Genomic DNA, 21,783 nt, shown 5'->3' with positions numbered 1-21,783 from the left:
ATAGAAAAAAGCAACCAACAGAGTCCCCAACGCCAAGGCTATGCGGTAAAGGAATGACTATCAGCGTAATACCATACGCCTTGGTAGTTGTTCAAAAACACGAAATTATATCAAAAATATGTCTCCTCCTCCTCCTCGTCTCTTCAGTATGCAAGAACGGCGACAGCGCTCGCCTGTCGCGTCAGCCTGAATCTGATATCCAAGTCCGAGATGCTGCTAGGCGACAAGACTCAAAAGGCAACTCTACCCCCATTGAGGCGCAACGGCATTGGCCCGAGGGGCCCGTGCGATCCCAAGACCGAGGGCGAAGAGTGCATGCTGCCTTCATCTGATGACATGGACGAAATGGAAGAGAGAGAACTGAATCCCATGTGCCCCTTGCTCATTCCTCCGTTTCGACCCATGGAGATGCCGGGGTTCGCCATGAGGGCGTCGGCTCGGTCAAAGACGTTTCCGTGGAACGCCGCTGCGAATGATCCGTTCTGTGGTGTTGTGGGAACCGTTGCCTGCATTGCAGGTCCCAAGGCGGCGCTCTGCGGTGTAATCGGGACCTGGGTTGGCGACATGCCGTGCGCAGGGAACGACGTGGGCCCGTTGTTGGCCATCGGTCGGAACAGATAGTGCCAAGGAGACTGGTAGATGATGTTGCTTGTCTCCTTGATACTTTGCTGGATCGGTCGCAGACGAGCCCTGGTGTCTGGTGGCAGTGGTACCGAGTTGGGACCATACTTGATCTGTTCGATCATGTCGGCCCAAGAATGGCTGAAGTTGCTGCACATTCCCCAGAAGCTTGCCTGCGTTCGAACCCCAGGCTCCTTCAACTTGATGAGCGAGAGTCTCTTCTTCAACGCCTCCGTCTGTTGGATGACGACACCACATCCACTGATCAGCCCCTTCCAGTGCTGAATGATGCTCTCCGGCGTACGCTGATGCACCGCGTTTCTAAGGCCGCCCATAAGCTGTACTTGGAAACTAGGCAGTGTCCGCATAACAAGATCTGTCGACTTCTGCAACGACAGGAAGATCTTTTCGAATTGTCGGTCCTCCTCGGTAAACTCGGAAGATATACCTCGGCTGCCTATCGAAGAGAACGACTCTCCAGATCGCGGAGTGGCCGAGGTGATTGTAGCAGTCCGTCCATTGCCGTTAACATATGTTGCTGAGAGACGCACTGGGACGTCAGTAGCAACACGAAGATTGATCGGATGGTGCACCAGAGTGCCATTCCGGTTGCGGGCTCCCGTAGGTCTCTCCACTGTTGGAGTAATCGATGGTTCTCGGACGTGCGGTCTGATGGTGCGGCTGCTGGTTGAGTCTCCCTCGGGTGCGATTTGCTGAGGGCCCTCTTCAGCGCTCAGAGACGCAAGTGTTACCCGAAGTTCCATGATACTGTTGTACAGCAACATCAAGAGAGACCGGATATAGCGCGCATCTCCATTGTTGACAAACGTATCGATGTTGTCGACCAGAAGCGTGCACACATGCCCATACGCGCTGACGAGTGTATGACAAGCTCGGTGGACATTCTCGTTTTCCCGGTGCGCGAGGTCATCAGTGTCGGCCAAGGCGTTTTCATGCTTCTGAATCTCCTGTTCTAGCTCTTCCACGTGTGAGTTTGTGTTATAAAAGACAATCTCAAGACTCGATCGCTTGGCAGACCCGTCACTTGTGAGGCTCATCAACATCTGGATCATGGGGTGGATCTGAAATATCGAATACAGAATCCCCTTTGCTGCTTCAACGACTGGATCATACACCTTTGACTCTCGGCGTCGTTCAGGCAGCACAGAAAGCCGTCTCACGTAGATCGGGCGCTGAAGATATGGTTCCGTTGGAGTCGCCGGACTCTTGGTTCCTATCGGTGTTCCCTGCATGGCCGAGCCATGACTTAGGCCACGGTAATGACTGAAGCGATTGTTGACCTGCATCTCATCAAGAGTGCCCAGATCTGATGGTTTTCTCGAAACAATCCCCATGCGTCTGCTACGGCTCTCCGATCGGTCCGCTCGCAACAAACTCTCAGAGTTACTGCGGACTCGCTCGTTGACGTTTCCGATTGTGAGGGGCATGACGCCAGGTCGTCGAATAGCGGTGCTTTGCTGCGAAAGGCCTCGATAATGTGATCTTGAGGGGATCGGCGGTGGGCGCGAGCCAATGTTGGGCGATCGAATGTCTGACAAATCGGTGCCATTCACCTTGATCGGGAATCGCCCGCTGGCAACTCTCTTTAGCGGGAAGCGGGGAGTCTCGGCCCCTTCGCTCGACTCGTCTCCCGTGTTCTCAGCCTCGAGTCGGCCATTGAGTGCATGTTGTTTCAAGAACTTTTTGATATGTGCAGTTACTGCGACTTCTGTCACCTCACTGTCCCTTAGAAGACCCTCGTTCGGTGGGCTCGGGGCTTGCACTTGTATCGCGTCTCGAGGTGGAAAGCTGATGGGATTTCCTTCAAACTTGATCACTTGGAGGGAGCCCATGTCGGCAAGACACAGAGGGAGTTCTCGAATCTGGTTCTTAGGAACAGATAGGACCTTCAAAGACGAAAGTCTGGCGATGTCGGGAGGAAGGACTCGAAGCTGATTGCGACCGAGATCGAGGATCTCTAGAGATTTCAGATCGCAAAGCTATTACTTGTCAGAAAATACTTCTCAAGGTTAGAGATGAGAGATGTACAGGCATGGGGAACTCCTTGATCTGGTTGCCCCTGATGTTGAGGTATCGCAGTGAGGTGCATTCGGAAAATCGGGCTGGTAGTGATGAGAGCTGATTGTGTGACAATGCTAGTCTGGACACCATGTAAGTATCAGTGCCCGGGCGCCTGGTTAGAGAGGATCCCAGCGAGGGCACAGACCGTTCCAATTCACCCTTGACAATATCAACTACCTCCTCGGGCAGTTTTTGTATGCCTTTTCGGCTAAGATCAATGGTGACTCCGGTCTTGAGCCCTGTGCCGACGGCGCTGGCCTCGGCAGCTTTGTTCTCACTCTCGAGGGCGTTCCGCATGGCCTCGCGCGCGAGGTTGATGACCTGAGCAGCCGACATGCCGGCGGTGGAGAGGGACGAGCTGGAGGGAACACCACGCAGGTTGGGAATGGGGGGAGGAGGCGGCGGCGGGCCGTTCGAGGTGGCAGCCGAATTCGGGACGGGGCGTCTCCCAGATATATGGTTCTCGGGCAAGTTCCTAGGAACTAGTGGTTGTGATGCTGAGCCGACGGACGAGCCAGCGAGTCGGTCTGGCCGCTCCATAGCGGAGGAAGGATAATATGAGAATGATCGGTTGAGGCAGGCAACGTGCGTAGGGCGCACCGGTGGAGTAATCGATCGGCGGCGAGGGCGTTAGGAATTTCGATGACGGGTATGTCGATAGTCGTGGATGAGACGTTTCAGAAGCCCCTCTATGGCTTGTCTTTGCGTTTGTCTCTTGTTCTCGACCAGAGCGCAGGCGCAAACGCAAACGCAAGCGAAGGCCCTCGGGTCTCAAGCGGAGCAAAGCCCGCGATCGAAGGTTCTTGTTTAGGCCAATGAAGGCTGTGGCAGCGACGAGTGCGACAGGGTCATGGTTGTTGGATAGGAAAGGCCAGCAGGCGGCGCGTGGTTCAGGTTCGGGCCTGTTCTGTCGAGACGGAATTGAAGTCGATTGAGGTTCGTCGTCGAAGAGATGTGGAGGGCGAGAGGTGCCCGGTGGCGGCAATCGAGGAGGATTCGGCGGTCGAAGCTGACCCAGGGATGAGGATTGCTGAGGATTGCTGAGGAAGATGCTAGAGGAGGAAATGGGGCGGGAAGGGCCGCGATGATGAGCTGATGCGGACGTGGAGGCGATGAGGTCGGGGCCAGGACTCCGTCTTTGGTAAGGTAAGGATGCGTGGTGAGAATAGCTGGGATGTCCCCCGTCTGTCTCCCACTTTGGTCTCTTGGCCTGCTGCTTTTATCGCGGACTGGCTACGTCGAGCTCAAGGAGTTGCAAAAAAAGATCCCCAAAAGAATCGAGACTGCAATGGGAGCTGGATCGACGGGGGATCTCAGGCACATGCTGCAACCAATGTTAGGTAAGGTGCCTTAGCGCCTTGCTGAGAAAGTCTTGGCTGCCCACTTGAATGCTACCGGCCAAACTTAGCATCCAGAGAGTCCACCTCGGGCAAAGGAAAATGCTTTGGCTACCGCAACTCAACTTGCAGATGCCTCCCGCTCCTCTCGCCGCCTAGAGGATTTTTTCCCACTTCCTCCCAGCCACCCCTGTCACCCGCCGGTCCCATGTGCTTAGATAGGGGATAGCGCACCAGATAGGGGTAACCAAGTGTTTTGGTCACAGCACGCACCTCAAACGTGGGGCCCTCGACGCCAGCAGTCGGTCTCAGGGCGCGCGGGTCGTGGGATGTGGGCGGGTGAAACACAGTGCGGGGCCGTCTCAGAGGCTAAGGCGCGCTGTAAGCTGGCGCCAGGACCCTCACCCCAGATGAAAACCCTCTTTTAGAGCCCGGCCACCTGGAGGGTTTGCGGCAGCCGCTGACAGGTACGCTGTTCGCCGCATCCCTCCAGGCGCCTGGTCTGGTCTGTCCACTGACTGGCCAGCGCACCCGCCACCGCCCGGCCGCTGACGCACAGTACGAGATTCGCGGGCAGAGACTGGCCAGCACTGGCATCCAGATGAACCCATGCTGGGAGAGATAGGGATGGCTCCTTGTCCCTTCATCCACAGCCCAGCCAGCTTGGGGGACAGGACATGGTCGCACAGGGGCGACACACTAGACAAGATGCCCAGACAAGCGACACGCACAAACAACACGAGGGACAGCTGTCAGGCTCGGGACCGTTCCTGGAGGCACTGGAAGCAACAGAAAAGTGGGAGACGAGGGGTAATGTCAACCTATGAAACAACTCAGAGCCCGTTAAGCGTCTCCATTCAACCGTCCGTCGACGCCGTCACTGGCATCCACCAAGGGATGGCTGCTGTAGGAGGGCGGCCTAGGCTCTTGTCTGGCTGCTCTGGCTGGAACGGGCTCAGTCGAGTCGCCGACCCCTGTCTAAGCCTCCGGCGAGTAATGCAAGGTACGCACTCAGTTCTGGCGCTCGAGGCGCTGACACTGGCACACTCTGCTTGGCCGGACCACTGGGCTGCCTCTGCTGTCTCTCTGCTGACCACATCCATCACATCATCCCGCGGTCGGCGTTCGTGTATGTAGCAGGTGCAGCCAGTTGACGGCTGAGACAAGACTGAGGGTCCCCGTATCGCGAATTCCAACCCTGACACGCCTTGTAACTCGATGCACTGCTTCCGATTGTGCGCCAACCATGTGTCGTAGAAGTGATGAGACGTAAATAGCCTGTTTCGATGCTGACAGAGGCTCACGGAACAAGCTGACAAACACTTCGGTTGACTCGGCGTCGGGATGCACGTGACCGTCTGGCCCGCCTTCCAGCTTCACTCCGAAGCTGGGGTACGGAGATATCGCGACTCCGGCAGCGCATGGCGATCTCGCTCACACCCCTGCGCATCACTTCATCCTTCACCACGCTCACCAGAGACACCAGCGCACCACTAATAGCAAGGTTGCAGACCCTGCAAAATTTGGTGGATCTTGGCCGCCCAGAGGTCGATACGATTGCCAAAAGGAGAAATAGAGACCCTCCTCACTGCAACTCTGTAAGTCAGCCAACACTCCTACCTATCCACCTGAACACGCAAGCTAGGGCTACAGGTTAACAACACCAGCGTGAACCATTATCGAGTTCCGAGAAAGGAGAAGCTTCTGACCACTTGCTATGAATTGAGTGGTCGGTATTCACGACTCCACCCCGCTCAACGACACATCTCCACGCATTCACCCCAAGCTGCCGTGAATCTATGCTCAAGCTGATGCAAGCACAATGCCTCCTCTCAAGAGGACCAATTCATGCACAGACATTGGCTTCACACTAAGAAGGCAGTTCAACAAGGACGATTTCAGGTTTGCCGCAACTATTCCTGCATCAAAGCCCGCATTGATCTGACTTGCAGCTTCCATCGACAGGCCACATCAGCGTGAAATTATCGAGGCCGCCCTTGATGGCTACGATGTTTACGTTCAAGCCGCCACATCGTTTGGTAAAAGTTTGTGCTTTCAACTCCCGGCAGTCATTGACCAGGGTAGTAAGTCATGCCGCTTAATTACTGCGTGTTGGTTGGTCTCTATCTAACTAAGCATCCCAGTTACCATCGTTGTGTCCCCTTTGCTAAGTCTGATGGTAAGGAATCTCGGATCCTTTGTTGGTACCGGATCTGATTCTCTGCTAGATCAACCAAGTAGAAGCCCTCAAAGCTTCCGGGATAGACGCCAACTCTCTGAACAGCACCACCCCCTTTGATGAGCGTCTCCGTATCGAGCGTGATCTTGAGACTGGACATCCAAGGACTCGTCTCTTATACGTTACACCCGAACTATGCTCTGTCTCCCGTTTCCGCCAACGCCTGCAACTGGTCCACGAACAAAAGGAGCTTGCTCGCATAGCCATCGATGAAGCTCATTGCATCTCAGAGTGGGGCCATGACTTTCGAAAAGACTTCAAGCGTCTTTCATGGTTTCGAGAGACGTTCCCAGATGTCCCCATCATGTGCCTCACTGCGACAGCAAACCCACAGGTTCGGCGAGACGTGCTATCCATTCTGAAACTGGATCAGACGCCAGAGAGGACAAAGGAGTTTCTCATGAACCCCCAACGACAAAACCTGCATCTGGAGATTCGGTACACCAAGGATGAGGATGAGAACCGTCTCCAAGACTTTTTACGGTGGATTCGAGGTGTCTACAGTCGTCGTCGTGCCGATGAGCGATTGGCCGAATTGACACAAGTAAATGAGAGGGTGGAGAGTGTGCCCGGCATCATCTATACCATATCTCGAGATGAATGCGAATCACTCGCATCCAGCCTTCGAGATGAGGGCATTGGAGCCCGGCCCTTTCATGCCAGACTCCCCAAAGATGTCAAGGAGGAGACTCTCTCCCGCTGGATCCGCAACGACCCTGGTTACGACATCATCGTTGCCACAACTGCTTTCGGCATGGGTATCGACAAGAACAACGTGCGCTTTGTGGTTCACTGGCGCATTCCCAAGTCATTTGAGGGCTATTACCAAGAGGCCGGCCGTGCAGGCCGAGACGGTAACGCGAGCTATTGCTTCTTATACTACAGCCGAGAAGACCTGGAACGAGTGACCCGAATGATTCGATCCGATTCCAAAGAAGAGGCAAACCAGACGGCCAGGCTAAAGAGTCTCCAGTCTCTTGCCGAGTATTGTGAGAGCACAAACAAATGTCGACACGCCATCATATGTAAGTACTTTGGCGAAACCGACACACCCGACTGCGATTTTGCCTGTGACTGGCACAAGGACCCTCATGGACTCGAGATGAGGTGCATGAGAGGGCTAGCCAGTGAAGAGTTTGTGAGCACGCAAGCAATGCAAGGCACATATGATGGGTATTATGACGACTAATGGACTGCGAATACCAACGACCTGCTACAAGACTTCTGTACTTTTCTGCCAGCTCCCTGCAAGATACCCCATTCCCTGTGCTTATTTACCTGTTTTGTGGGTTTCCCCTTGGGCTTCCCTACGCTGGTCAAGAAACCATCGAGAGACAGAGATCCATTTTTGCTCATTCTTCCCGAAAGGTAGCTATAAAGATATAATAAGAATAATAAACAATGAATAAAAAAGATCTAATATCTTAATTAGATTATGCTACTATTTTAGTAGATTTATGTAAATTTCCTTAAAAGTTCTAACAAGAGTTAGATCTTCTTTGCCGTTCTGGTCCTCTGTGCAGCCGCATGATCTGCACCCCCACCACCATGCATACAACGAGGTGTATCAGCTGCGCATGAAACAAGCCCGTTGAACTCATTGCTCAGATCTTGCTGGCATGTTTCTCCTCTCTTTTAACCCCCGAGAATCAACTCGGCAACTGAAAGCATAGTCTTGACAAACCCTCATCATGTCAGCTTCGAGGTCCTCCCAGCAGGCTGGCTCCTCATCCTCCGCTGGGGGCCCTTCGTCCCGCCCGCCGACTTCTCCTCCACCATCCATCGCGTCGCCGTCCATCGCGCATGCTCACGCTCACGCGCAGATTCCAGGGCCGTCCTCGTCATCGTCCGCGCAACGCTCCCCGCCGCCTCCGCATCTGCAGCCGACGCTCCCCTCTCCAGAAACGCAGCGGCACGTCACTGAAGCGCGGCGCGCCGTCGTGGCGACCCTCGAGAACATGATGGACTCGGAGCTGCAGTGGCGCGCCTCGACGCTACACTCCAACGCCGCCGCCCTCGGTAAGCAGGCCAAGGACGTGCGCCGTGCTGCGGACGGGCTGCGTCGTGAGAACGACCGGTTGGCTCGCGAGGCGGATGTTGCTGCTCGCAGGCTCAAGGAGCTCGGCAACGTCCAGAACTGGGCTGAGGTGCTGGAGCGCGACTTTCTCGTCCTCGAGGAGACGGTTCGGCTGGCCAACGTCGAGGGGAGCTGTAGCTGCAGCTGCAGTGAGTGCGGTAGCGTGGGGAGCGACAGCGAAGACGAGATGGATGTAGATGGACCGAAGAAAGGGGTCGATGATCATGGGAAGACGAGCATGGAGGGCATGGCAATTGATACAGGACACGGCATGCCGGGGACCTTTTCAGATGCCAGCCGGAGCTTGACGGATCCTGAGTCGAGCATGGGAAGGGGAACCAAGGGGTCAGATACGGCGTCAATGTCAACGGCGTCCCGATGAAGAGAAGACTCGAGTTATGAGGAACGACTTTGTATATCATGACAATGCTTGATGAACACGATGATTTATAGGCGCTGGGGGATTTTATGGCGAGCAAGCACATTCGCTTTATAAACGTATACATGACAGTCTATTCACTTTTTATCTCATTAACCACGCCCATTTTCCTCTAACCTTCTAACCTGTATCAAAACCCCCCCTCTTGATGCTCGCCAAGCAGATCTACCTCCCCGCCATTCCCAGTAGGGCCCTTTCAGTCACGACCAAATCACAGAAGACCAGGGAGGATGACATATCGCTTCTTTTTGTAGTTGTCGCCAAACTCCTTGCGGTACGCACGCTCCTTGCCCTTGCCCCAGGTGAACATCTGCGCGGTGCCAATGGCGATGAAGAAGGCGACGCTCCAGTCTCGGCTGGTGACGACCATGCCAAGCCACGCGATAATCTCAAACATGTAGTTGGGGCAGGTCACGAGCTCGAAGCCGTGGCCGACGGGGATCTTGCGCTCGGTGCCGCCAGTGGATCGCAGGCTAGCCAGGTATCGGTGGACAGTGGCGTTGCTCAGCTCGCCAAAGAGGTAGATGACGAGGCCGAGGATGTCCATGGCGGGGACGTCGGCCCTGGCAGCGAGGGAGCGAGGGTGGTAGAGGCAGTAGGCGCAGAGGCCGCCCGAGACGACCCAGTAGAAGAAGCTGTTCTTGAAGATGTTCTTGATGGGCATGGTGTTCGCCGAGAACTTGTGGACGAAGAGGGTCTCGTACTCGCGCTTGAGGAAGTGAAGTATGATCATGTAGAACGAGAGCCACTGGGTCGACGACATGGCACCGGCGTTGCTGTACAGGTAGGGGCGGGCGAGAACGGCAGCGGTGTGGATGAGGATGGGGCCAATGTACTCGACGACGAAGACGGTTCTCCAATCCATCTGAGGACCTGCATTGTATTGTTAGAGCGTGTTGTCTGGGGTTGTTGAACCTGTGTAGACATACCCATATCCTTGACGAGGGTCTCGCCAGCAGCAACGACAGCAGGCTCATCGGCGACGCGAGCCTTGCGGTTCTTAAGGGTCTTCTTGGTGGAAGGATCGTAGAGGCCAATTCGGTTGTGGTCGCTGATGCCAACCGCCTTGGCAATCATGATCTTGACATCCTCAACGGTGGTGTCGGGGCCGAGCTCGACAGAAGCTGGGAGCTTCTTGATGGGCTGCTTCGGAGCTAAGAGGTGTCAGTGTATGGTTGTATACAATATCGGAATGGGCTCGTACAGCGGTTTGTAAGCTTGAGGGTCGTTAGAGTGGCCATCTTGAATCGTGCCGAGGGGGGAAAGTTGGAAAAAAGGAGGGGGAGACAGATTCTTTGGTGTTGAGGACACCCAAGATATTTAGGTGTACACACAGGAGCCCGTTTAATCTCAGAGTGGATCGGCTCGCGCCAAGGCCTCGGGATCGGCGGGGGGTGTCGTCGGGTTCCTTCCCCTTGGACTAATCAACATGAGCCTGTCGACTTTGTTGGGAAAAAGTGTCATCGCTTCCCTTGCCCATGTGCTTATGGCATGTGATTTCAAAGGTTGAGCGCTATGATATGCTGCTTACAGGTATTCGCGTCTTTTTGCTGTATTACGCATTTGCTCATGCGTGGTATCGAGGGCCTTATTTGCTATTGCTAGACATGTACCGAGGCAGTTCTCTCAATCTGGTCCGGAGTATTGAACGTGACATCTCTATGAATACATTGGGCGACAATCGACTTGAACAGGCTGAAGTCTTTATTCTCTTCCCTTCTAGGCAGCATCTGTGGTGCATAGGTTGTCAAGCAATCCAGATGCGGGAGCATCATGTCTACTTTGTCAGTCCTCCCAGAATGGACAGGTTGAAGCAAAACATCTGTATCAGGCTTGTGAACACAAAGAATAGAATGCACCAAGAGGGAAACTCACTGTAGCTCATCCATCTACCCTTTCGGGATTCTCATTCCCCGGATCTGTAATTGTGACGCCCTCCCCATTCACCCCGATATTGTCTCCTCTCCCAAGTGGTCATCCCTCATCATCATCATGAGAAACCATGATCAGTCCCCATTGTGAAAAATGCCAGTGATTCACCAGCACTAACCCGTCATTACCGCATTTGCATCAATAATAAGGACAATACCCGTATTATCGCAACAATAGAGCACCGTCGCCCCGATGGGACAATAACTGAGCATCCGAAATGCTTCACCCCGACCACACCAGAGACCTTGCTTGTAAATATCTTCTCGTCGGGAAACAGGTTGAAAATATCTTCACTTCCTACACAACTCGACTTCTGTCTCTCAAGCATCAACGTCCAAGGCTTCAGCTGCGACTCGGCCTGGGACTGTTTGTTGCCGGTCACTCTATCAGCGTTTGCCTGGCAGCTGGTAGCCAGCTGTCGCGCATTCACATCGTCAACCCGACACTCGCAAAATTCCTGGCCTCGCACTGCAGTATCTTTGTTTACTTTCCATTTCGCTGCCTATCCTACATCATTCACTCCATTTTCGTCATTCCTAGGAACCTACGCAGCCGAGACCTACCGACATCATATCCTCTGCCTCAGTCTTCGTCCAACCTACGCAAACCGCCCAGGGCCTTTATTTCCTCCTGACATTTTTCTTCCCCTCTACTCTTTGCTCGCTTTTGCTTGATGAATCAAGGTACAGTTGATTGAGTGAGTCTCTTTGCCAGCCCGCGCCGTCCATGAACGAGTAGCTAACGGATGATGTCCTAGAGATCAGCTATCGGTGTTCCTCGAGAAAGGCAACATCACGAAAGAGAAAGAAAATATCCAGTCTTTGAGTTCCTCTTCTATCATCGGCCTCATGTTCACGGTCAGCCATCATATCAACACCCACCTCTATCCACCTACCTCGTCCCGTCAAGCTCGACTGCATCCCGCTTGCAGCATCCTCCCCCCTATACCCGACCATCCCGAGAACCATTCTGCAATCTCTTTTCCTCTGAAGCTTATGGCTTGACAAGCCATCGGTCGTTACCATGAATCCTTGTGCGCCCGCCTTCGTCCCAAGCTCTCAGTCGTCCGAGTCGGACCCTGATTCTGTCAAGAAGCCCTCTCGCTCGCCAGCGAAGAAGCCTCGTCCGGCTCGAGATGCCCCCTCGTTGAAGCCGAAGCCTAAGCATAAGCGTAACAAGTCCATCGTCAGTGTGGCACTTGATCCCAAGAAGTACGATACAATGTTTCCCTCCCTCCCGAAAGCCAGCCCGCCCAAGGAGCAGCCGGTCCAAAAAGCGAAGGCGTCCAGGAAGAAGAAGAAGAGGGCTAAGAGAGTTAGTGTCCACAGTTCAGAAAACGGAGATCCTTCCAAGCTATCTGGAGCCGCTGCCGAGGGTCAGGCTGCCCCAGAGCAGACCATCCAAGAGGAGATCACCCAAGAGGAGACCGTCCAAGAGCCCCCTGAGAAGCCCGAGCCCGAGCTTCTACAACCCACCGTCTATACCCCCGCGAAGCCGGCATTGGAGCTCCTCAAGCCTACCGTTTACACTCCACCAACTTCCTATCACGCCCACCGTAGAGACCAACGAGTTGACAACTTGCAAAGCCCAAGGGGTCGGGTCAACAAGCCCGTTGGCAGGTCGTCGAGACCCCGCCAGCGGCCCGACGTGCCGCCAACTCCTCATCATGACCCAAGGAACCGAGGCCGAAGGCAACCGGCAGCAGGTCCTCCGGTCACCAGAGTTGGTACTCCAGCCGCCGTTCATGCTCTCGCACCCCTTGACCCAAACGCGCCTCTTGGTCCCATGATGGCCCCCATGATGGGCCCTTTCGATCCACAGGGGATGCCCTTCCCGCCTATGTGTGGCCCATCTCCTATGCCCTTTCCGCTCGTACCTTGGAACATGATGCCCGTTCCCTGGCATCCATACCAACCTCAGATGCCATTCATTGTGGAAGGCTATGACGGGCAATTCTGGCCTCAGCCTCCTCCGGTCGCCGCGCAAGCTCCTCAGCTGCAAGGGCCACCCAGGTCTGGGTCTTGTGAGTCCTCCAAGCACAGTGATTCGCTAAGCACACCTCGAACAACAGCCTTCAGAGCGCGTGATGGTCATCAGGCAAGCAACTCCCTCAGCGCAGTCCCGGGCCCGGCACAGACATCGCCCCCAGAACCCAGGTTGAAATGTTCAAGAACCAGGAGAGAGCCAAGTCATCTAGCCCCAGAGGCCCAAGATTTGGTCCCAAAGGCAAAGCTGCCTGGATGAAGGCGTCCCCTCTTGGTAAGACTTGCGCGATTGCCGTTGCTCCCAACGACAAGGAGATACCCATGACAACCGCTGTCAAGACGTTCGACAAGCACCTCCGAGAGGTCACGGATCCCCGTAAGTGTGCCGGTTTCATTCCGACTCGACAGGCCCAGACCTCGTTGGGATCGCCTCGCGTGATGAACGTTCCAAGTGCCAGCGGCCACAACGACAGCCTGCTTCGCAACCATAAGATGCCTCGGGTACAGCTTCCTCAGCAGACCGATTCATCTGTCACAGGACCATCGTCTCAACGTCGTACTCTGAAACCCGTCAACTCTAACACGCAATCGTCTTCTGCTCTTACCGGGCCTGAGGCAGGTACATGGTCGCAGTCCAAGAGATGGACAAGCACGGCAGCCAAAGAGCGCCAGTCCTTCCAGAAGATGATGGCTAACTTGCGATACATGGGTGCTGACCAGTCGCCTTTTGTCCCTCAGACTCCTGCAGAGCTCACGGCTTTCAAAGTAGCCATCGCCGAGACTGAAAAACTCAAGCTCGCTGAAGAGGTCAGCCGACGAGTTGCTCAGGCTAATGCCAAAATCGAAGGGGGTGAGGCAAAGCAGCTCCTCAAGGAACTGATGGGCGGTAAGATATTCTCGGATCATCTGTCCCCTGTTTTCGCCATGAACAACTGCTTCAACAAAAAGTTGCCCAGCAACCTAGTGATGCAAGCCGAGTGGCCGCCTCTTTCAGAGTTCAAGGAGGAGGGTGACAAGCGTGCTGGTCGACCAGGTCGTTGCTTGCCCCTACCTCGTCTCAACTTGGTCGCCCCAAGGTACATCCACAGACCCTGGGAGGCGTACAACCCTGATGGAACAATCCGCTGGGACAAGAAGGTAGTCCAGGTTGGTTCGCATTTCATATGTGCAGTTACACAGCCAGACGCCTCCATCACGCCTCCTGTGGAACTCAAAATCGATGCCCTTCATTTCTTGCTTAGAGAAATTCTTGGAGAGATCGATGGAGTCTAACCTAAGACGGACAAGGAGGAGATTAAGGAGGAGAAGGAGGAAGTCTCCGCCGAACAGGACAACCGCGAAGAGGAAGAGTCGTGAAGCCTGAACCATGACATGATGAGATTTTTGGAACAGACAGGGGGCTTAGGCCTACTCACCTCGGATACGCACCAGAGAGTGCCTTAACAAGATTTCGAGATTCGAGCGCGAACTCGCGCAGCACTTCTAGAAGAAGATTCATCTTGCTATCACCGCCGGGGAAGAAAGGTGAGGAGGGAAGGAACATGGAGGTTTAGAAGAACGAGGCAAATGATCCCATCACATCGAGAGATTTAGAATGGTGAGCTTTGCCTGATATGGGATTTTAGAAAGTCAAACAAATCGAACACTAAACCGTTGGTCTCTGATCGTTGGCATCCGTATTGTTGTTGTAATTGAGTTGATACAAACGTGTTATTCCATTGGCTGGTTAACCACCCCCGTGGACCCCATCGTGGCTCCCACCTACCAGGCAAATCATCACGTGCGAAGGAGGGCTTTGCGGAACAACGCACGCCCGTGCCTCCGGAGTACGTACCTCCCGCTAGCGAAGCCCGCACCCACAACCACAATTTTCGTTCGCTTTTCCAGACTTTGACCCTCGTTCCCGCCAAAAAGTTCACTCCTCCCACAACCGCCAATTCGATTGCCTGGTGAGCGCCAACATCATCGGGTTAGTACCAGACGACGAGAAGAAGAACGACTCAATCCACTGCTTCGACGATATCGACTCCTGCCGATCTCGAATATCCAGCTGATTGAGTTTCTCTTCCCCTCCGTTGCTCCCCTCCTCCGCTCTTTGAAAATCATCCAGCTAACCACTTGGGAATCCCTCCCCTCACAGAAACCGCAATCATGGGTATCTCGCGTGACTCTCGACACAAGCGCTCCGCCTCCGGTGCCAAGCGCGCCTACTACCGTGCGTAATAATTCCGAAAGCCCGTATGCTCCGTTCCTGGACATACGTTCTGACCTTTGGCAACAGGGAAGAAGCGCGCTTTCGAGGCTGGTCGCCAGGGTGCCAACACCCGTATTGGCCCCAAGCGCGTCCACACCGTCCGCACTCGTGGTGGTAACCACAAGTACCGTGCCCTCCGTCTCGACTCGGGCAACTTCGCCTGGGGCTCCGAGGGCTGCACCCGCAAGACCCGTGTCATCGGCGTCGCCTACCACCCCTCCAACAACGAGCTGGTCCGAACCAACACCCTGACCAAGAGCGCCGTCGTCCAGATCGATGCCGCCCCCTTCCGACAGTGGTACGAGGCCCACTACGGCCAGCCCATCGGCCGAAGACGCCAGAAGGCCCAGGCCGCCAAGGAGGGCAAGGCCGAGGAGGAGGTCAAGAAGTCCAACTCCGTCGAGAAGAAGCAGGCTGCCCGACACGCCGCCCGCGGCAAGGTTGAGAGCGCCGTCGAGAAGCAGTTCGAGGCCGGTCGATTGTTCGCTGTTATCTCCAGCCGACCCGGCCAGTCCGGTCGCTGCGACGGTTACATCCTGGAGGGTGAGGAGCTCGCTTTCTACCAGCGCAAGCTCCACAAGTAAACTGGCGGTTGTTGAAATCCGGTGAAGAAGAAAGGACTGTTGGCCCCTGGTATGGTGTTCAAGGATTTCTCGCTGTCTTGGCATTTTCAAGGCATGATGAGCTTCACATAACGCATCGGAATGGGTCCTTAGGGAATAAAAATTTTTCTTGCGACGAATGCAATTTCATGATCAAGGTCTTTTCTCTTACTACTTGTGAACCCGATGGTGTCGTCGTGTCGTGTGCATCTAATAAAGCTCTCCTTGTCATTCATTGACGGGATAGGTCTTGGTGAATCAACCGCCAATAGACTATAGAAGCATACAAGACATCCTTAACGCCTACACACGTGGCATCGTTACTCCATGCCGTACAAGATGGGGTTTTCATGAGTGTTTCTTTGTAAAATGCCAAAAACAATGCCGCCGTAGTCTTTTCCCATCATTACAAAACATGCGCGATCCGCTCTGTCCAGCGAGCTGCCGCGCCCCAATCAAGGAAGCAAGCAAGCAAAAAAAACCCTGACTGGAAAAGGGCCATGGCGGGATCAGTAGAACAAGAATACTTTATACATGAAGCGTTGGTTCGGAACCAGATAACCAAAATTGGGTTTCGAGTGGATTTGGTTTATGCAAACTGACGTTTCAGGTCGGTCCACTTGCGGTTCAGAGTCTCGTGCTGGGAGTTGATCTAAGAGATGTTAGCAATGCGTCTTGAAAGGGTCAAGGGCATGAGCATAGAGAACTCACCTCTGCATAAAGCAGCTTTGTCTGAACCAACTCCTCTTCGAGCTCACTCAGCTCATTCTCGAGCCTCTGGTTCTCCTCGTGCACGTGGAGGTTGCGCTTCATCAAGTCATCACGCTCTAGCTTCCATTTTTCCTCAAACTCGGATGGCTGCTTCTCGATGACGATCTTCAGCTCTCGGACTTGGCCTCTCATACTTTCGTTCTCATCCTTGAGCTCCTCGTTCTCGACTTTGGTGTGGACGAGCTCAGTTGCGAGGTCAGCCTGCTCTCGATCACAGGCCTCAACCCTCTCCTCGAGTTTTCGGACTCTGATGGCAAAGTTGTGGTTTGCCGTCCGAAGCTCATAGAGTTCATTTTCACGTTCCTTCTCAGCCTTGGTCTTTTCTTCCCACTCGGTGCTGTACGCCTTGAGCATCTCCGGTGTGATCTTGACCTCGCAGGCATCTCTGACAAGTTGATCAGCTCGGTACACCTCCTTATCCATGCTGGAACTTGAGCTTCCGAAGAAGCCGTTCTCCAGAAGGCTTCCATGGCTGGGATCCTTGTCAATGTAGACATCAAAGACCTTGTCCTTCAGATAAGTAGTGAGCTGCTGCATGTCGGACAGCCCGAGAAGTGTGGTAGCGTTCTTCTGCATAAGGACAATACCAAATCGGAGAATTGCTGAAAGACCCTCCGAAAGGATGAGGTCATAAATGCGTAGCACAAGTTGGAGGGGGAAACGGTAGGCAAAGAGAGTCAAGAACCACTGGGTTGCGTAGAGGTGAGGAGAGATGCCCTTACGATGAAGGTGGCAGTACAGGGCAGGCTCAAAGTCTTCCAGCAGACGTTCAAACTGATAAAGATGCATGTGCAATCCAGGCATGTCCTGGATAAACAAGTCTCGCAACTTGTAGTGGTTCATCAATCGGACAAGGAGACAAAAGGCTTCTTGTTCGGGCATCTGTGTAAAATCATTAGCACTGGAAAAGAATGTGTTGAGCTTGAACTTACGTTGAAAAGCAAGGGCATGATAAGGAAGTTCATGCCTTGGGCATATCCAACACCCTCGTCAAAGAGAGCATAGGCCTTGCAGACACCAAACAGACCCTCTTGAAGCCCGGCAGCAGCCGCATACTTTGAATAGCTGGTACGGGCACCCAGGTCGCGACGAATCGTCTTCTCAAGCTTCTGCAGCATAGCCGCATCTTCCTTCTCTTTTCGCTTTCGTTCAGCTGCGGCTGCTGCTTGGGCCTTCAAGATAGCTTCGGTATTCTTCTCGTTGGGTGACGGCGCACCTGAATGGTCCGAGTTAACAGAGGAAGCTGAGGACGCAACAGCGTCGCCACTATGAACGCTAAGGTTTCCGTTGCTCAGTGAGCTGGTAGTTGTGCTGTTGCTGTGACGGTCCTTGCTCCTGTCGGTACCACGGGTGGCCAGGTCCTTGTAAACAAGCTCCAGATCCTCATTCTTGCTGTTGGCCAAGACTTGCCAGATGACTCCACGGATGGCGCTAGGAATTCCAGTGGCAATGGCCTTGTTCAGCTCCTCAGCACTTGTCCGCGCGACAGCAGCTGGCCCTTCGTAGACGACAGACTGCCACAGGTCCCAGTCAACCTTGTCCTCTGCCATGGCCGAGGGCCCTGCATTAACTCCGGACACGGTTCCAGGCGCGAGACCAGGAATCGGCTGCGGAACCGGCGAAGGAAGGGGCTTCTCGTGAGGATGAGTCTCCTCCACTTGCACAGCCAGACCGGTAGTTCCATTCACATTCTCCTCCTCGCCTTCGGGTGTACGGGTGGCCTCCTCTTGTAGCCTCAATTGCTTAAATCTGTCTTTGAGACTAATCCGTTGGGCGGGTTCGCTATGGAGCGAATCTCCGTCCTTCTCTTCCTCAAGTCGGCTGAGCATCATCTCCGGATTGCTTGTAAGGGTTGCGATAGAGCTAGCAGTGCCCCTTCGTCCCGTACTATGAGGTGGTGGCGGTGGGGGGGTCTCCTTCTCTTTGCTAGAGTTCCGGGACAGCCAAGAGAAAGGGCTGGTGAGCTTTCGGCTTGGGGCCGGGGGTGGAGGCTGAGGTTGAGGCGGAGGCGGAGGAGGTGCGACGACCGCAGCTGGTGGAAGGGAGCCCCTTGAGGCCGCCTCAGCCGGAGGCGACCATGGCATCGAGGGTAGGGAGATGTTGTTCAAGGATATCGATTTGTTGTGCGGCTCCTTGTCCTTGGGAGGACTCTTGGGGACTACATTGCTAATGTCAGTACAAGTCGAATGTCAGGGAAGAGTGTGGGAGGTGCCTCTTACCAGGAGGTGGAGGCGGAGCGTCGTCGTCGTCAAGGCTAACGTTATCTAAGTTGGAAGTACTGGAGATGCGTTTCGAGACAGAGGATGATTTCCGTCGAGGGAGAGGTTTCTCATGGAGGCTTTCTACTTCGTCGGCGGATTCTGCAGCAGGATCCCCTGTCTTTGACGCCCGCTTGTCCTCTGAGCGATGTGTCTCCCCAGACTTCCGGTCGGATGGCTCCTCGGCAGCAGCATCTTGTACCGGGGTCTGGGATTTGGGATATGAGATGGATCGCTTTGTGAGAGATCGCGCGGGAGAATGTGCTACGGCGTCTTCGAAGTTATCATCAGGATCGGTTGCCTGCTTGATTAGCATAGGGGTCCTCCAGCGAAGGGATGCAGTCTGCCGTGTGACAGTTGCGGTGGGAGAGGGCAAAAAGCGGAATCGACCTACAGGGTCGTCGTCAGACTCCGTGCCAGACGAGAGTCTCTTGTTCTCGGTCTCCTTCTGCTGCGGCTTCTCCTCCTGCTTCTCGGGCTTCTCCTGTTCGGGCTCGGCGTGGGCCTGGGTCACCGGCGTGGTGACGGCTTCTGTCTGTGACATGGCTCCGAGGGCGGCCGGATGCTGAGCTGCGATGTGGTCTGGTCGTCGAGGATCTATCAAGCGCCGAGAGGGAACGAATATGTGGCCCCTCAATTGCCGTCCATGTACGGAGGTGTAATACAGAGGGCGGTCAATGCGGCGAGGTGCTGTGCGGTGCGGTGAGGGATAACGAGGACTTGAACGAGAGACTGAGCGCTGCGAGAGGAAGCGAACGGAAGAATGCCAGAAGCCAGCTGTTGGCAGAAATCCAAGGGGGGTTGTGGCGTTGATGCTGCTGCCCCTTAGCACGGAGAGAGTAGTCCAAGGTTGACCAAGTGGACTGGAAGCTCGGGGTTTTGGCAGTGAGGCGCTGACCCGCCAGAAATAAACTGGGGACGCCTCTCTAGCGAGTGTACCTCGGCGGGCTGTCTCTGTCGGTGGCAGCGGCTGGCTGTGGATTTAGGGGACGCCCTGATTCCCCAAGTCGGTGCTGGAAAACGTCAGGCGGCGTGCCCTGGAATGGAGATCTCTCCCTCCACCTTGTGGCAGACTGGTGATGGCCGTAGTGTTGAGTGCTGGTTCCTCGCTCGCCACGCAATGGCTGGCACTGGGAATGCTGCGAATTTAAATTCAAGTCATTGATTCTGAATGGGGGCTTGCCAGTCTCGGCGCGCAATTTACAGTACCCAACTGTTTGCCCCTTGCTTCTTACCGAAACGGAAGAGCTTGCCAGCCCCCATGGATGGATAGATAGGCAGGCAGGCATCATTCACTCACTACTTTGAATCGAGGTCCATGTCTATGGTCTAAAGACCTCGCCAACACCACGATCACCACCGTCACATCAGCCGCCATCATGCTCGAGCCAAGGTCATGATGCAACAGATCTAACCTTTGACGGACCATTGTTCAAATACCTACCCATCGACTACCCTCTCTCCATCGCCCTAGAGCACCAAGCAGCCCGCAGAAGAGCTCTTCCCGGCGTCAGAGTCTCCAGGCACGTTCCAGTCCAGAGTTTGGAGTAGTCTTCCGCCTCCAGCCCTGACTAGGGCAGATGCGTCCATATCATCGCCAGCCAGCCTGACGCCAACTTCGATTTCCCCTTCAACCACGGCCTGCGCTTATGCACGTACGCAGTATAAAGGACGCCAGGGACCCAGGAACTTCCCCAGCACGACTGTTTCAGAGCCACCCGAGTCCTGCACAGGCATGGGATGACGTGGATCTTTGGCCAATAGTGAGTTTCGAATGCTCGTTTTGCCAGCTTGTTCCCAGCTGACACTGATCGCATCTCGTACGGCCATGGCAGGGATGCCCGCGGATTGTTGTGAGACAGATATTAACGCGGCATAGTGCTACCTACTATAGAAGGCTGTTTCCGTGTCTTTTGGCCATGTCTGTTTCTCTCCAGGGGACCATCATGGACCAGATCTGGAGAGTCCTTCTCCAAAGACTCGGTATTTCTCAAGGTCCGTGTCTCCGTGTGCACTAACGCAGGGGCGGCGGGTTTTGGCGGCGTCCCGCTCAAATGCCGGCGAGCTCAAGGTGAATGAAGCTTGGCAGACAACACCCGTGCCGTTTCCGCTCCGAACAAATTCTGAAATGGGTGGATTCAAAACTGGCGAGGGCAGAAAGACCTGTTCGCGATGCCATGGGTAGACGTTAGCAAACTTCATATTATCTCTTTGATATTGATACGATTCGAGTCTTGGCTATCTAATGGATGTATCCTCTACCTACATGGGTACTTTATGAATTTTGTGGGTGTGGTTCGGCCATGGGTACACAGCGCATTCTTCTACCTTACTGATGAAATAAGAGCACCAGAGCCCACACGTTTACACAAACACCGGTTAGTATTTCCCAAGTAGCGTAAATCAGACTCCATGCCACTTGATTTTACTTTGATGTGATTTATGGTATTGATATGCAAACTGCTCAACAAAGGGGGAGGATGGTGCGCTTCAACAGCTTGCCTTCCTCCACTACTTACCCTGTAGCATTGACGGAGTTTGGCTTCAATCTCCCAACTCCCTGTCCACTGAGAACAGCCCGGTTATGCGTTAATGCAACTCTACCCGTCGAAGCCCTTCATCTAGAGGTTCTGGGATTTAGTGGCATTTTTGCAGGGCAAACAAAGTGAGTCTCTGGGGAGAGTGGCTATTTTTCCAATGATTGACCTGGTGTTTGGGCTGGAGCTGGCTAGGCGCTAGTCACCCGTCTTCGGCTCCGATATATAGAAAGGAGCATCTCAAGTTGCTCACGGGCGTCCGTCAACCTGTGTATCCATGGGAATGCCATTATTTCATGTGAGCCACTCATCTCTTTTACAGCTTGTAACTGCACATACTGCATCCATCAGCACGAACCGCGGCATCAGCGGCCGAACCCAGGACCGACGTGAATCAAAACAAGGTCACACCCAAAAATGAGCCAAACAACATGCAGGCTGCGAGAAACAAACAATGACTGCGAATGATTATGCAAGCACCGACCACGACATGAATGTCAGAGCTGGCCTTTGCCGCACACTGACGAGGCGATATCGGAAAAAAAAACGCCACGCACCTGCGAAGCTGACACAAAGCTGGTGCAAGGTAACAAGTGACAAGGTGGCCAACTTAATTCTCGAGTCCCCTTTGAATGCGCTGTCGTCACAA

General features: G+C 54.3%; 7 protein-coding genes across 7 annotated transcripts; 4 read left to right on the top strand and 3 right to left on the bottom strand.

Moving 5' to 3' along the window:
- Positions 1-230: 230 nt before the first annotated feature.
- On the bottom strand, positions 231-4,651 carry MRS44_001344 (uncharacterized protein; the record flags this gene model as incomplete). Its single annotated transcript, XM_046270443.2, has 5 exons — positions 231-2,621; positions 2,671-2,782; positions 2,849-3,230; positions 3,304-3,839; positions 4,446-4,651. The coding sequence occupies 5 exons, from the start codon at positions 4,649-4,651 to the stop codon at positions 231-233; spliced, it is 3,627 nt and encodes a 1,208-aa protein (XP_046138393.2).
- Positions 4,652-5,862: 1,211 nt separating this feature from the next.
- On the top strand, positions 5,863-7,468 carry MRS44_001343 (uncharacterized protein; the record flags this gene model as incomplete). Its single annotated transcript, XM_046274928.2, has 4 exons — positions 5,863-5,942; positions 6,006-6,124; positions 6,185-6,219; positions 6,269-7,468. 4 exons carry the CDS (start codon positions 5,863-5,865, stop codon positions 7,466-7,468), a joined length of 1,434 nt encoding a protein of 477 aa, XP_046138394.1.
- A 502-nt stretch (positions 7,469-7,970) lies between these two features.
- MRS44_001342 (uncharacterized protein) lies at positions 7,971-8,738 on the top strand (the record flags this gene model as incomplete). Its single annotated transcript, XM_046274929.2, has 1 exon — positions 7,971-8,738. One exon carries the CDS (start codon positions 7,971-7,973, stop codon positions 8,736-8,738), a length of 768 nt encoding a protein of 255 aa, XP_046138395.1.
- A 268-nt stretch (positions 8,739-9,006) lies between these two features.
- On the bottom strand, positions 9,007-10,036 carry MRS44_001341 (uncharacterized protein; the record flags this gene model as incomplete). The annotated part of the gene is made up of 3 exons (XM_046274930.2): positions 9,007-9,668; positions 9,725-9,949; positions 10,000-10,036. The coding sequence occupies 3 exons, from the start codon at positions 10,034-10,036 to the stop codon at positions 9,007-9,009; spliced, it is 924 nt and encodes a 307-aa protein (XP_046138396.1).
- Positions 10,037-11,750: 1,714 nt separating this feature from the next.
- Positions 11,751-13,984, top strand: MRS44_001340 (uncharacterized protein; the record flags this gene model as incomplete). Its single annotated transcript, XM_065623658.1, has 2 exons — positions 11,751-12,750; positions 12,825-13,984. The coding sequence occupies 2 exons, from the start codon at positions 11,751-11,753 to the stop codon at positions 13,982-13,984; spliced, it is 2,160 nt and encodes a 719-aa protein (XP_065480095.1).
- Positions 13,985-14,863: 879 nt separating this feature from the next.
- MRS44_001339 (40S ribosomal protein eS8) lies at positions 14,864-15,550 on the top strand (the record flags this gene model as incomplete). Its single annotated transcript, XM_046274931.2, has 2 exons — positions 14,864-14,927; positions 14,994-15,550. The coding sequence occupies 2 exons, from the start codon at positions 14,864-14,866 to the stop codon at positions 15,548-15,550; spliced, it is 621 nt and encodes a 206-aa protein (XP_046138398.1).
- Positions 15,551-16,157: 607 nt separating this feature from the next.
- On the bottom strand, positions 16,158-20,427 carry MRS44_001338 (uncharacterized protein; the record flags this gene model as incomplete). Its single annotated transcript, XM_065623657.1, has 6 exons — positions 16,158-16,220; positions 16,280-17,221; positions 17,272-18,497; positions 18,559-19,421; positions 19,537-19,736; positions 20,257-20,427. 6 exons carry the CDS (start codon positions 20,425-20,427, stop codon positions 16,158-16,160), a joined length of 3,465 nt encoding a protein of 1,154 aa, XP_065480094.1.
- Positions 20,428-21,783: the final 1,356 nt, after the last annotated feature.

This window comes from Fusarium solani, assembly GCF_023522795.1.
Source record: "Fusarium solani strain SB1 chromosome Unknown bctg00000000, whole genome shotgun sequence".
In the NCBI taxonomy this organism is placed as follows: domain Eukaryota; kingdom Fungi; phylum Ascomycota; class Sordariomycetes; order Hypocreales; family Nectriaceae; genus Fusarium; species Fusarium solani.
This window is presented reverse-complemented; position numbering and strand designations above follow the sequence as displayed.